This window comes from Halictus rubicundus, chromosome 5, assembly GCF_050948215.1.
Source record: "Halictus rubicundus isolate RS-2024b chromosome 5, iyHalRubi1_principal, whole genome shotgun sequence".
Taxonomy (NCBI): domain Eukaryota; kingdom Metazoa; phylum Arthropoda; class Insecta; order Hymenoptera; family Halictidae; genus Halictus; species Halictus rubicundus.
In genome coordinates, this window is record NC_135153.1 from 6,212,150 (window position 1) to 6,229,279 (window position 17,130).

The 17,130-nt window shown below is 41.7% G+C and overlaps 2 protein-coding genes across 2 annotated transcripts in view; one reads left to right on the forward strand and one right to left on the reverse strand.

The window, feature by feature from the left end:
* Nucleotides 1-11,001, reverse strand: part of LOC143354050 (uncharacterized) — a 69,832-nt gene extending 58,831 nt beyond the window's left edge. The window contains exon 1 of the mRNA XM_076787755.1: nt 10,663-11,001. Within this exon, the coding sequence (XP_076643870.1) occupies nt 10,663-10,717 (55 nt within the window). The 5' untranslated portion in view covers nt 10,718-11,001. The remainder of the gene's footprint in view (nt 1-10,662) is intronic.
* A 119-nt stretch (nt 11,002-11,120) lies between these two features.
* LOC143354051 (aladin) lies at nt 11,121-16,308 on the forward strand. Its single transcript, XM_076787756.1, has 5 exons — nt 11,121-12,134; nt 12,208-12,325; nt 12,397-12,866; nt 12,932-13,253; nt 13,327-16,308. Exons 1-5 carry the CDS (start codon nt 11,776-11,778, stop codon nt 13,636-13,638), a joined length of 1,581 nt encoding a protein of 526 aa, XP_076643871.1. The 5' UTR covers nt 11,121-11,775; the 3' UTR covers nt 13,639-16,308.
* The last annotated feature ends 822 nt before the right edge of the window (nt 16,309-17,130 follow it).

Here is a 17,130-nt window from a genome sequence, read left to right on the forward strand (position 1 = left end):
TCCTCGGGATTTTAAAAATTCCTACACAATAAAATATTCCTCACTAAACTTAATTACGGTTTTTTCTTTGTATATGTCGCCAAGGCCTGGATGATAAACGTCGCGGAATGATCCTCACTACCGGTTAACCCCGTGAGGGTATAAAAAAAGCTCGAGAAACCTCGGACGCCGAGGAGTGTAAACATAACATGGCTCCTGGACGATAAACGACGCTGGCAAGACCCCCATTGTTGACATATATCGAGAATTCACTGTATTTGCGTTTGCTCTGAATGAGAGCTGGAAAATAATGTATTGTACCGGCAAATTGGATAACTGAATTAGACTGCGGATTTCGTGCTAGTATTGAACGCCAAAAACTGCAATTTTTTTCGGATACATCTCGAAGTTCTGAAGGAAATTTCCATCCGCAAAAAGTCTGTGTAATGTTCCAGTTGGAATGCGATTGCGTGCTCGGACTGTGTTAAGAGGATTCTACCTCGCGCGAAAGTGAAACGCGAGTAGAATAGTAGACCGCACACCGGTAGATTCAGTAGTACAAGTCAGCCATTCGAGATGCTCATGGGTTCGGCGACAACCACCGCCATGGGATCGAGTCTAAAGAGGATTACGGGGCTCCATAATATTCCACGAAATTATCTGCTTATCGAACACGCTCATGAACTTGATTAATTACCCACGCTGCCTCGAAACATCAGTCACATGATTGCACACGCTTTACATTAGAATAATTTTTGTATGTATCCAGTTTTTCTGCCAAGCTGCAAGGACACTACATAACACATAACGTAAGCTTCGTAGAAAAACTGAAGTCGTTTCAGTCCACTTATAGAAAAGTTATTCTCGTTTGAGCGCGCTATGAATTATGTGACTGACACGGTCAAGCAATTATGTAATTGTGACTCTATCGATTCGTAATCATAAGAATATTCGAGGGCACACCCTTGAAATATTAATTCCCCAAAACGGAGGTAAATTGACTAGCACTTGTGCGATTCTCAGAGGATCACTTCATTAAACTTCGAGGTAACTTCTGCTGTATACTCGACTGCTAAGATCATTTCGCGAACTTAGGCCACTTAAGACGCAAAGTGAAACAGACCAGAGCGTAAAAAGTTCCGCCATTAATTCTACAACGGAGGCTGGGAATAAACCATAGAAATTACCAGGAATTCCATGGAAATTGGAAATTTCCGTTGTGGAATTGCGAAACTTGCGACTATGTTTTATCTGAATAAATTATCAGCAATTCCATGGAAATTTTCATTATAGAATGACCTGCGACAATACCTTCGTTTATGGCCAGTCTGAGAAAATCACATTGATTCTTAACAATGTCATGAACATTTTTAGTGTATAATTAAATTCTAAAGCTCCAGTCTGAATAAATAAATGTTATGGAAATTTTCCTTACAGAATCAATCGCCAAACTTTCAAGTCTTCAGTCTGTAGGGCTTGTCCGAACAGATCGCGTTAATTGTCAACAATTCGATAAATGTCATGCTAGAATTAACTGGAAAGCTTTGCACACTTTTATCCGTCTATAAGTTATAAAATTGTCACAGAAACGTTCTCACGCTTGTCTACGTTTCGTCTGACCGGCCCATTAAATTATCAACAATTACTAAATAATAATTCACAAAGTTGAAGCTCGACGTCCGCTTCGAACGATCGTCAACAGTCTCCAAGCTCGCTCTGCAAAAGACAGTAGATAATTGGCCGATACGTGTGTCAGCCGCATTCCCATAGGGATCAATGCGAACGCCATAAACTTCCACGGGGACCGTGCAACTCTCCTGGTCCGATAACAAAGGAGAGAATCCCGGCGTTCAGCTCCGAATCACTTTCGCTCTTTGCTCGATTTGGCACATCAATATTATCATACACTGTCACTCGGTAATAAGTTTCAATTCTGCTGGGAATCCCTGCGCTATTATCCCCACTTTCCCCCTACCCCCACCACCCATATACATTTGTAGGGGATCGAGTCGATGGCATAATATTCTTGTTACTGGTACCTGCACTTTCATGGTAGCATTCATTCCAAAGTTCGAGCACGACGACGATCGAGGCGCGACGGTCTCTCCTATTGATTTGCTTCCTCGACCACCCCCTGTTCTCTTCGACCATCCCTCTCCTCTCCTCTCCTCTCCTCTCCTCTCACTCTCTCTCTCTTGTTCTCCTTCTCTCACTCTCTCTCCTCTCTGGCAGTGCGCGAGGATTTTTGACCCCTCGGCAAGAGTGTGTTCGCGTAAAAAGGTTGTGAATGTCAAGGGTTTCAGATCCGAGATTGCTGGAGAACGCGTATTTCGGGGGGTGTGAGCAACCGTATGACGTCTCTGACGATCAAAATTGATCGGGACGACCGCCTAACTGGAATACAGTGATTGGAAAATCTGACAGATCAGATGACTATGCCCGGGACATGCGTGAGACGGTTTTGGGAATGAGGTACGATTTTGATTTGGGGTGAAGGTTGATGTTCTTTATGGTTGAGAGTGGTTATTTGAAAAATTGTTGAGAGCCTTATTCGGGGGTTGGAAAGAACGGTTTGATACCCCTAGCAATTGAAATTAATTAAGGGTGCAGACCATGCCGGAAGAATTCATTTAAATAACTGAGAAATTAGATAGGGAAAACATTGTGGTGTTTTAAAAAGAAGCTAATATAGAAGATGAAAAATATGTGCTTTTCCTCGAAATGATTGAAATGGACTAGAAGAGCTAGACAACTGAGATAAACTGGCACAGTGATTTCTCTGTATATGTCGCCAAGGCCTGGATGATAAACGTCGCGGAATTATCCCCACTACCGGTATAGCCCTGGGGGGCCTCGAAGCTTGAGAAACCTCCATAACATGGCTCCTGGACGATACATGACGCTGGCAAGATCCGTGTTGTTGACATATATCGAGAATTCACTGTATAGTTGAAAAATCAACTAAGAGAAGAGCATAGGGTGAAATTCAAAATTTTATTTGGGGGTTGGAAAAAACAGTTCTACACCCCTAGAAATGAAAATGAACGAAAGGGGCAACCCGTGCAGGACGAATTGGAGATAACGATTGGAGATAATTGGGAAATTAGGTAGGTGAGAAATAAATGGTGCAGAGTGTTCTAAAACGAAGTTAAGATTTTTACCATGGGGTGGAAAGCACGGACCAACCCCCTACAACGACCGAAATAGACTAGAAGTAATTGATAAATCGGATAAGTGAAAAATTAACTGCGCAGGGTGCCCCAGAAGAGAGTTCGAATTTTCATTTCGAGCATGAACAGGGTGGATGCTCTTGATGACCAGAATGGACTATAAAACCATCCGACTGGAATAAGCTAACTGAAAAGATTGGGTAATCAGAATAGGGGAGAACAGAGCTGAACAGGATAGTTAAATCTTTTCTGTTAAGATTTTTATTCGGGGTTGACGGTGGTGAACTGATATTTTTAATTACTGCAAGAACCAGCCAGTTGGAATAAATTGGCCAAAATAATTTAGGAATCGTAAGATCAGCCAATTATGATAAGCGAACTGAAATAATTGAAAAATCGAATGTGACAAATTAGCATTGTACAAGATACTTGTGAAAAAAAGCTTCACAATTTTTATTTGGGAGTGAAAAAATTAGGCTAACGATCCTGCTTGTTAAAAAAGGCTAAAACAGCTAACCACCTAGGGTAAATTGTAAAAAATATTTGGAAAAATATGAAAAATTCTTAAATTAAGAAAGTAAAAGTTAAGTTAAGTTAGGTTAGTTAGTTAATTATTGATTATTAAATTATTATTTTTTTATTGAAAAATTATGTGTACAGAACGCTCCAAAAGAGAATTCCAATTTGTATCAGTGTTTATATCAAGAATAAGAAAACGCTCCAGTTAGTTCCAGATAAGATAGGAGGCGTGTTGTGCAATTAAATTGGATCAGAATAGTCAAGAAACCGAAAGACATTATCATCGAGCAGTCGAGAAGGAATCAAAATCCAATAATACATATTTTATACATTGTTTGTTCAACACAAGAATTCCAATTTGTGTTTCGGGACGACAGGGACCATAGTGCCATAGTGCACCGGTCAGAAACTTGCCCCTTCACGAAGTTCGAAAATAGCCATTTATTAAATTCTGAACCAAATTTTAACTCATTCCAACTAAATTAATTTCAATAATAGTAATCTAGAAATAGAAATTTAACTGGGCAATTGCGTCACAACTGTGTCACACAGGATGTTCGAAAGCGGAGTTCATGTTTATGAAAAATGAATAAGTGCAATCTGAAAAAAAAATAGAAATATTAAAAAAATTTAGATGTATTGATGTATCGTTCCCAGCTTTATTGGAGTAATTAAAGAACGAAGGAAATTTTTAATTTGTATAAGTATCCGCGGTCTAGTTACCATATAAATGGAGACTAAATTATGCATATGCGTCAATAAATACCGTTCGATCTAAGCCGAATGACTATAATTACTGGAGGAACAGACAAAACGGAAGTTAATTACGCGGCTACTTCGAAGACAGACGACGAACATAATAAAAGACGCGTGAAAGAGAGAATGTTACACGTATTTGCAACATTCGCGGAATGTTATTAAAGGAAAGCGCATCGAAAATCGATTTCTAATTATGTGCCGCGGTATAATTCAACCGGAATTGTTCCCGATTCCAATACCGAATTAACTTATTCGACTGACTATTAATTTATCGAACAATATCTACGATCTTTTCGTCAAATAGCACAGGTTCTCTTCGAGCACAGGAAATATTATTAAAATGTACCAAAAATACTCTTTAATATTCTGCGGATGCTTAAGGCTATAATAATTACAGTATTCCCTCGCAAACAAATTAATTACTCTCGACGATGGAAAATTCCTATATAACCTCGCTTTTGATAATTAGAACGTCCGTTACTCGTTGGAAGTCGACTGTTACCAAATATTCGTCTCCCGAGACACAATTTAAAACCTAATGAGCACAAAGCGCGTCAGGAAAGTTGCGCGATCGTGAAACGTGTCGCGAACAGAGTCGCCAGATCAAGACTCGTTCCCCCACTCTAATTTCCCCCTCTACCGCGCTACTCCCCCACGCTTCAGCCACGGCCCTGTCACGTGACGCCGTTTCCTCTCTGTCGTGTGTGCTCCGGTGCTGGCAGAGAGAGGGTAACAGTTTCCCCTCGATTCTTGTTCCCTCCCCTCATCTGGCGAGCTCCAGCGACGCATGGAAACTTCTGGAAAGCTTTTAGACCTTTCTCTCCTCTCGAAATCCTCTTTCGTAAAACGTCGGCTTTTCTATGCATCGCTGAACTGTGGCGGTTCCAAGAGTATTTAAACAATGAATTTCCGATTTTCGGATAGCTGTGCAATTTGAAGTATCGCAGTGTGTACCAATTACATAAATTTATGTTTGAAGCATAACGAATATTGAAAAAGAGATATTAAATTTTTTCCATTAAAATCAGTTAATGTTAAATATTCATATCTCCTCTTTTTAAATATTCATTATGCTTTAAAAATAAGTATGATTACGGCACAGTAATGGGTACCCTCACAGTAATTGGGTCCCTTGCCTTAATTTGAAGTTGCCTACTCGCATGTCAAACAGTTTTATTCCGATAATATAAATAGATTTTGCGAAAAAAAAATCGCAAAAATTAGTTATCTTTGTGGTATTATCATAGTGGTATCTCTTGGTTATTAACTGAAATTTTTAGGCTGAAAGGATATCGGGACCATGGCCGAGGAAACCAAGGGAAACAGAAAGTGCAGTTCGTAACGTCACGACCCGCGGGTCAAATATGATAACGATCACAATGCCGCCATGTTGAAACGCGTACGATAGAGAAAGAAAAACGGCCATTAAACCTGTCACACATCGCCGAGTTTTCAAGATCATTCGAAACGACGATGTACGCAACATTGACTGCAGTTCGACACGCGATACACACACATACAACGCGGGGACCGCTGCTCTCTCCGTCCGTCGTTTATGTTTGTGTTTTCGTTAACACCCGTGACCCATCCTGTTTACCCGACACGAAACTCTTTGCGTTGCCACAGTGTTTCGTTTAATGCTAATTAGCCGGACATAAAACACGCGACTTTTTTACTTTACATTACATCATATTACGACCATTTATTTCTTATGAAATTACGTCTGGACTTCCAGCCGATAAAAATATCCGGCGTGGGTCAGAAATGACTCCGGCATAGGAGTCCGGAGGGGTTAAAATCAATATCAAGTTATTAAAATGAGTTTTCTATTTACCTTTTTGTATCTCGAAATTGTTACGATGGAAACTAACGGCGAAGGTACGTTTGAGTGTTTTAATCGATCCCGTCGATTATTTTTATTGTTTAGGTTACGTTTACAATATACAAAAAGCTGCAAGTAGACGATACACGTGTTAATAAATAAAATATTCGAGCTTTCTTTTATGGGACTATTATGGTAGTTTTTGTTTTACATACTTCAATGAGACACTACATTTTAATCTGTTTGTAGAAGAGTTTTTAGGTTATGTATTCGAAAAATATTTTTCTTGACGCCTTTGACAGCCACGACAATTTGTGTTGGGAAATTGTTGTTTCGCTACAATGAGACACTAAATTTTAAATTGTGTTTACAGGAATGTTTAAACGATGATCTATTATTAGATCACTAGGTGTCAATTGCTTAAGGAAATAGTAAAATTTCTTGAGAGATCGTTTCGCATACATCGTGTGTCGTAACTCTCAAGGATACGCACGGTAAGAACACTTTTATGACACTTTGCGGCGAAGAACTTGGCGGGATCGAGATCAGCTTTAACTTTTAGAGTAGTCTGTCGGGCATTTTCTGTTATACAGGGTGAGTAAAGAACGAATTCTTGCGAGATGCTACTGTAGACAGCGGATTTCGAATCAATACAATTTTTTTGTACCACATTGTACAAGGAGTGCATTAATTGTGAGGAATAAAATAGACCAACGTTTCAAATAAATTAACTTTCTAATAGGAAGACAGAAATCTTTGTTTCTGATAAGACGATCTAAAAAAGGACACATTATTCACTTTCCAAAATTATACAAAAAAAGATTTTTATAAGGAAGTGAAAAATCTGTGACGGATAATTAGACTATGCATTTATTGCAAAAATAAATGAGATATAGAACTTTGAAAACATTAGAAGAATATTGTTATGTTGTTAATTATTGAGATTATTACAAGACCAAATGCATTGTCGTTCAGATCCGCAGTCTACTGATATAATGAATCACTTTAACCTTTCGGTGGTTCGAGAATTAATAAATTGCAGTCACTCGACACCGACGCTGCGATCATTCGTTCCGGTATCATTACTTCCATCTACAGTATTTAATCAACGTAACACATCCCCTTAACGGAGTATTAAAAGAATGTGACAAAACGATCCATTTTAATTAAACATTAAGCGTGCTCAGCAAGAGAAGCTTCTGAATACTTGGAGTAAAATTGTCCTAGTTGAAATTTTACAAGTCATTCATTTCTGATTGTTTGAAGTAAGAGCTAAACAATTTTCAAAATCTGAGCTAGCCTAGTTCCAGCAAGCTTTTCAATTACAGAATAAAGAGCCGGAAATCCGTAAATGTGGCGAATCCGACATTTTCACCGTGGAAACCAATAAAAATTGATATCGTTCGCGGGATTAAAAATTCATAGGAATTGTTAGACATCTCGGTGCAAAGCCCTAGAGAATTATCGGGTTCAGATAACGCGAACTCGCACGATAAACGCGAGAAAGAGTATCTTCGTGAAAATAGGAGATAAAAAGTGCGAGCGATGCGCAAAGCCTCCGCGATAACGTTAGAGAACAAAGGAGTTTCCTGGCAGTTCGGCGGTGACTGTGAAAACCGAATCCGCGTGCAAATAAACAAATTCTACTTCTGGGAACGAATTAAAAACTAAACGGGATTAACCGATCGTTCAATGTTGCAATCTCCAAGCCGGAGATCAATAAAGGGCACGTTCCTGTTTCAGACGCATGTGTGCTCCGACTTACATGAACGCGGAAACGTGGGTCGAATCATGATAGCGGGTGGACATATTTTCTTCTTTATTTAAGCCGAGTTGTTCATACGGTTCCTTGACTGTCCGACTACGGTTCGACTATCTGTTAAAATCATCTTTAAACACGCACAACTGTTGAACCAGTGAATTCCTCACATTAAATCCTCGATCTTTGGCATATTCTCGTCAAGATCTATAGGACTACATTTAAAAAAGTTGAAAATTTTTGGTCCCAGAAGGTGAAGTTTATCCAAACGTGATTGAGATTTTCTGCGTAAATCCCAAAGAACAAAAACCAAATACCTTTTTTCTGTTTTTAATCATTTTACTAAGTCCATGTAAGTCCTTCGACTGCTCATTTTTGTTGTTACTAACTTAATATCAAGGTGATTATTTATAGCCAATATTAGCGCAGTATGTAATTCCACATATAACTATTTATAAGCACTGCAAGAATTGTTTGCACATTTTTTGTTAGCAGTGTTATGAAAATAGAAGCGCATAAACAAAGTGGAGCCCGCATCTCGTGCCTGGATAAAAAATTTTGGCACGCGCTCGAAAGTCTGTATTTAAACATTCTGCTTCGCGAGGACGCCGCTCGCCGGTTATTAGAAAACTATTAAATTATCTATAGAAAAATACTGAACTAACAATCTCACTACCTAGGTAAATATGCGAAGGGTGGAATGACCAAAAGATATTGTTGTTCGGTTCTATTTATACTAATTCTCTGTTCTAATTATAATTTTGCAGGCAATGCAAGCGAAAATCTAAGAGGAAGAAAGCGACACAAACGATTCTTCTAGAAGAATTTTGGTAGAAAATGTTTTCCTTCGACGCCAATATTTTTGGGCAACATTCCGAGCACTGTATCTTTCATTTTCCATAGCTCTCGTTCCATCTCATTTCTCAGACTGGAAGCCACGGCTTTTACCGAGTCGAACTTCAGTCATCCTAGAACGCGACCTTTGCCAGTTGGACCCTCCAAAGATAGCAGCAACCTACCTCGAGTCAGGGTTGCGTCGCGCTGAGCATGATTTAAGCAATCTAACTCCGCTGAATTAATAAAACGTCGTGGCTTTCGAGAAATTCAATTTAATGGTACTTGCGGACCAGAGTGCGAATCTTCACGCATTTACATAAAATATTAACATAATCGATTTTATAGAGCTCGACATTATTCCGCTCCAAACAATTGAAATAAAAATTGAAATTGTTTCTGAGTACTTGTACTCAATTATTTCAGTGATCAGCTGAGCCTTGATAATATAAAAGTACTACGCAAAGGATGAAATAAATACGTGCTAAAAAAAAATCAACTATACTTAAACAAATTTTCCGTTCCCAATGAACGGGCAAAAGTCATCGAATACAAGAACTATGGTCAAAACAACAAGCTTCACTTTACTTTCCAATTACTAAGACTGCAAAGAAGCTACTGAAGGGAACTACCGAAATTAACTCTTGAGAGAACCTTCGAAATGTATTTCAAAAATGCAATGATTCAATTAAATTATATTGAATATTATCTATATTTAGATTTAATCTCTATGGAAATTGTAAATTTCATCTAAATCCCCAAAAAGTTCTATTATTAATAGCAGAAAATATTTATTGGCATAAATTCGAGAGGGACCGCATCGGCTCCGATAGTTCGCTTAAGGGTTGATGATAATAAAATTCGAGGAAATGCGATTTCATCGGTTTCACAACGTGGTACGGATCAGTCAGATTCGAATTTTAGCGTTCCAGTGTTGGCATCGTCCTTTGCTCTCGAATTTACACTAGACATGTCACGATGTTGTGCATATAGATGGAAGCAGCGTATGTTGGAAGGGGTCATCAACGATGGAGATACACCTTCAACGAGCGATAAAGGGGGGCGGGAGACGAGAGGACCGGAGAACGTTCTTTCTCTTTCTGTCATGATAGAGAGAGAGAGAGCGAGGGAGACCGAGAATATGACTTTCTGTGAGAATCAGCTTGACGGTACGTAAGGTCGCGTGTAGAGCACTTGCTCTGGGTAGATAGGCACGTTGCAACTCAGAAGTAGACATGGAGGGTGCACGGATCGATGGTTGTCTGGGAAACAGCTCGGTCCTAGACAGAGTGGCCAATTTTATTTGTAATATTCGTACTGTCGTCAGATGAGGAACTGTCAGACCGTGTTCGGTGTGCTCAGTTCATTTGTACAACAATCGGTCCGGTTGCCCTTGTTTATCAGCGATCGGGGACACGCGTTTTTTAGCTGATCGTCTCTCTCTCTCGTTTCCGGAGAGCGACACACGGTGTAACATCTATACCCTAGACTCTATACCCAGGTGTTAGGCGCACACGCGCGTACATACACACGCTCGCGCGCGATCGGTTTCTTCGCGATTACGGAGGTTACGAATCTATACGGTTGATATTACGCGAACGGCGAAATGGCAATGCCTGAGAAAACAGCTGCGCTACCTGAGACAGTCTTGGGGAGACGTGTCACCGTCGACACGCGCGATTACCTTTACGATCATAATCGACGAACAGTTCTGGAACGTGGGTCCCCGCGAGACACGGGACACGCGCACGGGACGCCATGGTCCGGTTACGATGGCACAGGACACCGTGCGATCGTACGGTTTGACAAGCAGTACTCACCACCGATACTGAGAGTTCTCCATCGGGTTTTCCGCTTGGAACCCTTCTTGCCCATCTCTCGCGAAGATCGAGCTGGTCCGCCTCCCCTGTGTCTCTCTCGCCTTCCCAGCGATCTCGGCCGACTTTCTAGGACGAAAGCTCCGCCGAAATCATGTTGACCGCGACAGATATCTCGTCACTACCTCGGCGGTAGCATCTTATCGACTGTTCGCCGACAAATGAGTCCCGCCCGTCGCCCGTCTTACCCGAGAGAGAAAAAGCTTTGGGAACAAAACCACCGACGAAACGAGGCCTGACCGTAGCAGAAGACAACTCTAATACGTAATCCGCGCCGCACGAATAGCGACCGCACACTGCTGTCCCCACCTCACCCCTCCCTTACGGTCCCCACCCTGCACCTGATGTATCCCCACCATCATTCGCTGTCATCTTCGACGTGCCTGGCCGAGGTCCTCGACCTTCTTCCCGCATTTCTACAAATCCAAAATAAATCTCCCGTTAACAACATACACCGGTCGATTCCCCAAGCTCCGCCAAATGCCACGAAACCGTGAATGTCGAATGTCATTCGCGAATTTGCGTATGCGAGATCGATTTGAACTTTTTCTTCGCGATTCAAACGCTTCGAACGGCGGTTGTTCGGCGCCGGCGCCGGCGCGCTACGCACGCGATCGCCGCGCCGCCATTGGCTGTTACCATGGCGACCGGCGTAAACTGAACCGCGCCATTTTATCCGGCTGCGAGACCGTAGCCAGGCACACGCGACAGTGTTTTTTTCCGTTTTGACGTGCAAGAATTTTGGAACGCTTTTCCGGCGCGCAGATTCGACTTCGGTTTCTCTGCTTCATTCGCAACGATCATTTCATGATTCCGCTGGTCGATGACCGATTTCAGAGAGAAACATTTACGGTCTCTTGTGCGTTGATAGGTTATAAATAGACTGCGGAACTTTATTAGCGATTTTTATGTATTTTGGATCTACAAAGGCTATTCCCACTAAAAATAAAATTCCATGTGATTCCACTTTCTTAAAGTTTGTCTACTAAAATTGAAAATTGCCAAAACATCCGCAGTCCGGTTATAAAAATAGAGCGTATGCGAAATTAGTGAAGAATGTTGAAAATACTGTCGCTGCATGACTTTGACTCTCCTTCGTTCGATGATCTCGCGGCTGTCGGGTTCATTGCAAGGACTGTGCACTACTGCAGTCATGAGAACCTGCAGGACGAGCTGCAACCTTTCTCCAGGTTCGTGAGAGAGTATCCGGAAGCTTCCATTGCTCCAGATAGTCTGACGACACGGGAGACAGCTCGCACTATCTGTGCCGATGACTTGTTCCTGCCTGTTCACGATAGTATCTTCAAAAAGATTGCTAGCGTTTGGAGGGAGAAGGGAATGGCAGAAGCTATTTGCCTTGCTGCGTCCACGGATCCTGAAGAGGTCACCAAAATTGTACATTGGATTGCTACAAGGTTTTAGCATTGCATTTATGTTTTTACAACCTCGTACCTTTCTAAGACATCTATATTGCTTTTTTCATTTCAGGCTTAAATGGGCATTGGATTTGATGGACAAGGGCTTGTATCAAATAGAAACTTTGCCCACCAGTGGATCAGGGTCAGTCGCAGATGTTGTTCACACAAGAGACTGGGATGGAGCTCTCGTAAGGATTTATTGCATCTGAACTACCGAGTTATGTAGAATTTATGACCTACTTTTGTTGATATATTACAGATCAGATATCTTTCTTGGCATCCGCATTGCTCCCGTCTAGCAGTAGTCACAAGAGACGATCGTATACGTATCTTCTCCCAAGGAGTACCGGTAGTTCCAGTCCTAAGGCACAGTGCTCAAAAATCGGTCTGCTGCATAAGTTGGAGACCACTGGCTGGCAGGGAACTGGCAGTAGCGTGTCAATCAGGTGTCCTAGTCTGGACTATAGAATTAAGCGCAGCCAGTAATTCGCTTAGTCATGCGGTGTTACTGAAACAAAGAAATCATGTACCTGTTACAAGCGTTACATGGCATCCACAGGGTGATTTTCTGGTGTCGTGCTCGCCAACAGACACAAACATAATTATCTGGGATACTTCTAAGAAAGAAGGTGTTCCCCTGAAGCGAGTCGGAGGCGGTGGATTGTGCTTCACCCGCTGGTCATCTTCTGGATCTCAATTGTTTACTGCTTCGTGTAGAAATATATTCAGGTACGTTGTTTTACTTTTATCATTACAGTACAACAATTTAATATTCCGATTGATAATTATTAAAGGGTTTGGAATACGGGAACGGCAACAATGTGGCACGCAGATAAGTGGACAGTGCCGAACGGTCGTGTGGCGGCTGCTTGTTTTGGACCGAACTTAACTCTACTGTTTGCAACGACCGAGGACTCCGCGACAATCTTTGCTCTGCCCTTGCAAGACAACATCTTCGACGTAAAGAAACCGTCTCTCGACAATACGGTGGCCGTGCCGCTCATAGATCTAACGAAAGTCAATTTTTCGTCGGACGATGATTACGTTACCGTTGGTGGAAGGGTTGTTGCGATGGAGTGGGACCCTACCGGAAAATATCTCGCCATTCTCTTCCAGGTACGATCCTCACCGATGCATTCATTGAAAATTAAGCTGATCAGTTTTACTAATGCGCCTGATACTAATTTAGGACAGTCCTTTGATCGCACTGATTCAAACCAAGGTGGGCAACATGTCGCGAGTGGTCGACATCAAACCCTGCTGCCTCATCAAAGGATTCCCCGGCGAAGTACCCAGTTGCATGAATTTCTACCAGAAGCACAACAACCAATCGCCTGTCGTTTGTCTAACAATCGCGTGGAACAGCGGCCGCATACAACACTTCCCCATAGTCGAGAAAGATTGCATTCCAAACATGAACCTAACCGGCTCGTTGTTGTCGCACTCGTTCTCAATGAGACACGATATGTACAATTTCAACTTGAACACCACATACGCCTAACTTTAACGAACTCGTTATAGTTACTTATACTATAACTCGTTATAGTTATACTTAATATTTGTATATACGAATTCTAGGCGCAAAAGTATTTTTGTCAGCGTAAAGAAGCAATCGCGATACGAAAGCTGCGATCCGAAAGGAATTATGTAACGTTTCATAACCGACTCGTCGACGTGCTAGAACGGGGGGGAAGAAAGAAAAAAAAAGAAGAGGAATCATTGGTCCCGTGTTAGGCTTTCTAATGCTCTGGCCTCCTAACGTATGGGATATACAACGAAGACGGCTCGGGTTCGGTACCTAATTATACGAAGTCACATGCAGAGCGCACGTCTTTCTATTTTTACGTCGCTTGACCGAATGCTGAACGCCGACACGAACCGTGCGTGATGCGTCCCGCACTATTTCCAATACGTTCTGTCTACTATACCCGTACCGTTGCAACTCCAAACACAAATTAACCGCTCCATCGTTCTAGAAACCCCTCGTCCTAAATATATATTTCTCGGGCGTAGTCAATCATCTCCGACCGACACTTTATTTATGATTACGGGCAAAACGCACTCCGCGAGCGGAGAAATACAGAGGGAAATTCTATAATTGCGACTAACACTTTGGATTTATAGCGATGGAGTGTTAGAGGTCGTGCGCTAATGATGTCGGTCAGTCCTTTTGTCCTTTTAGGCGGGGAAAGCACTGTAACAACTTGAAAATTAGGTTTCCCCGAATTATTTTTAGACGAGCACTGCAAGTAATTCGATTCGTTGTTTAGTGTAATAGCCGACTATTGTTGAGTGTAAACAACATTTTCCAGATAACTTCAACCAGTAATTTCCTGTATACATCTTGTTAAAGTGAGCGTTGTATTGATTTGATAGTACCATGAAAGAAAGGGGAATATTTAGAAAATAGAAGTCGTAGAGATATAGCATGTCGAGATTTATAATTACTTTAATTGTTTCTTTTATATTTAGAGATGTCAATTTTTCTGTATAGACTGTAATAGACATAAGCTACTAGTTGCTAAATATTCTTCTTATTTTCCCTCTTTTCGATTAATGCTTTTGTTTTCTTTCTGATTAAGTGTTTGGTAAACACTGTCAACGCCAGGCCAAGGGTGTATACGTTTCGAGTAGGGGTGTAGACGAAACGGATGGTTGAATTTGGCTGAAAATTTTTGTGTACACTCCTCAACGAGACAGACATCAGCTGTGATAAACAATCAGTTTGTTTGCTTGCGATTCTCGACTGAAACAAATTCCCGAAGATACGTATTAGCGTTTTACCCCCTCATTGATCATACGTTCGTTGAGATACCTATCTGGCCTGGCCCACGCCTGCCGATTCTCTGTTATTGCATCCGTATGGGGTGTACGATCGAAATCCTTTTTCCAGTATATTTATTTTAATGTCAGTCGTACACATGCGGTGGCTATGGTACGGAACGGAGTTGACAGGTGCCTGGGCAAAAAAGCGTGGCCGAGAGCGGGCATAGTATGTATAATGTAAGCATAGAGGGCTGGCAGGCCACATGTGCCACTCTATTACTTATCTACCCGTAATATGACGTATAACCCGGCCATAAGATGCAACTGTGCGGGCATCTGTGCGCGCGTGTGCGTGCGTGCAGGAGTCAAGATGCACACGCGTGTGTACACAGGGGATGAGTAGGAGGATGCGTGCTCGCATGAAAGGAGCTGGCTGCAACAGCTTGCGAGATAACGCTCGCGCGAGAATCATTCTGAAATCATAACAATGCGTTTTCAATTAGCCGGTTGATGAATGGAAGGATAATTAATTCATGGGTCGTTTGTCTTCCTGGTGCGGGCGTAATGAGAGGTTGTTTCTGTTGAATTGTTAACGCTTCACCTACCGGATGGTGCTTAAGAGATTTTAAGAAGAAATTGTTGTAACAACTTTGTTATTGTCGCTTCAAAGAAGATTATTAAGTTTCGTATTATATGATTATTACTGTTAATACTAGGACTACATAACAAGACTGTATTTATTTTTCACAGTTTACAATATGTGAATACACTAATAAGTAGATTGCCGATTCTCATGCAAAATAAAAATTGTCTGCATTCATTTCAAGCTACAGGACATAGTGTTCTTTCCTCAATCATTTTACTAAGCTGGGACTAATGTAATAATGTTTGAATATTTTAAATATGTCTACCCGTTCGCATTCGGTCTAACCATTTTTGTTATGAATGCAGACAATCCGCAGTCTACTAGTAAGTTGATTTACCCAATAATTTTCCACGAAAGTATCTTCATAATTTCAGTGATCCGAAAATCTTAAATCAGTAATGTCCAGTCCGATGGTTCCAGTCCTAGTGTTAATAGGTTTTCGGTAGGTAAAGTGTTCACACTAAAATTTACAATGGGTTACGAAAGGAAAGGGTGGTAGCAACTTAACACGTATATACATATATACATTTGGGAAAAGGAATTTAATATTTAAGTTTTATATGTTCGATACCGAAATCTCGTAAAAAAAAAAAGAAAATTAGTTAGCACACTTGTGAAAATCACAATTTCAACTACCTCAACTGCCCTGTTCTCGCCTAAGCAGTTTGCCAATGATAAAACGATTAATTTTTGATAAATCTTTTGCCCCGCTGGTTTTGTACAAATTTCGGAGGATAATAAAAGTTGAATTAACTGTAACCCGATGTCCAGCCATAAACACCACCTACATATTTGAGGGTGAAGAGCAAAGGGGTCGAGGAGGTATCGGCGGTCACCTTGGTGTCCTTTTGGGAGATTGCAGGAATATTCCGAGGTGCGGGAGCCGCTACAGTTTTTGAAAAAGAGGAGGGGGTAGGGGGGCAGGAGAGGGTGCATAGGCCGATCTTTCGTCGGTCGAACCCCGAGAATCGGGTGCAGGGCAAAAAACGTAAAACCAGCTGCCGCACACGCGTCACTTATTAACAACAGCTTCTTCGCGCGCACACATGAGGGGCAAAGTCGTTCACTCCTTCCTCCTATTACAGCCTACTATTATTTCACCGACCTCCCCGCCTCTCCCTTCTCTTTTCTCCTTCGGCCTTTTACGCTTTCACGCGAATACAACTTCGCTGTATCTCTATAATACCCCGAGGGAGGGGGGGGGGTTACCCCTTCTTGTTTTGAACGATTCGCTTCGAGCGGTCCTTGACTCGCGCTGACGAGCGGATTTCGGGTTTCCGATGCTGACACGCAGTCAAGTGGTGCATTAGACGGGTACACATAAGTTAGAATGTTAATGTCTTCCAGACAAAACATGCCTCTTCGCTCGTTCGGCTTTTTTTTTCCCCCCCGACGGATTTTTGCTCCTATGCGCGAGCGGCAACCCTTTGGGGACGCTTCTGCGTGCACCGTCCATTAATCATTACGAGTTACGTGCGTGAGGGAGAAATTAATGTTTTACCTACTGGTCAGGAGTTGGTCCTTCTGCGCGTCTCTTAGGCTGGAAATTCGGCTGCCTAAAAAGATAGCCTGGAATTTTTA

Bases quoted from the DNA above. Each gene is read 5' to 3' on its own strand.
- LOC143354051 (XM_076787756.1), top strand. From the start codon at position 11,776: ATGTTGAAAATACTGTCGCTGCATGACTTTGACTCTCCTTCGTTCGAT. The intron at 12,135-12,207 runs GTTTTAGCATTG...TTTTCATTTCAG, and splicing joins GTACATTGGATTGCTACAAG to GCTTAAATGGGCATTGGATT. The intron at 12,867-12,931 runs GTACGTTGTTTT...TAATTATTAAAG, and splicing joins TCGTGTAGAAATATATTCAG to GGTTTGGAATACGGGAACGG.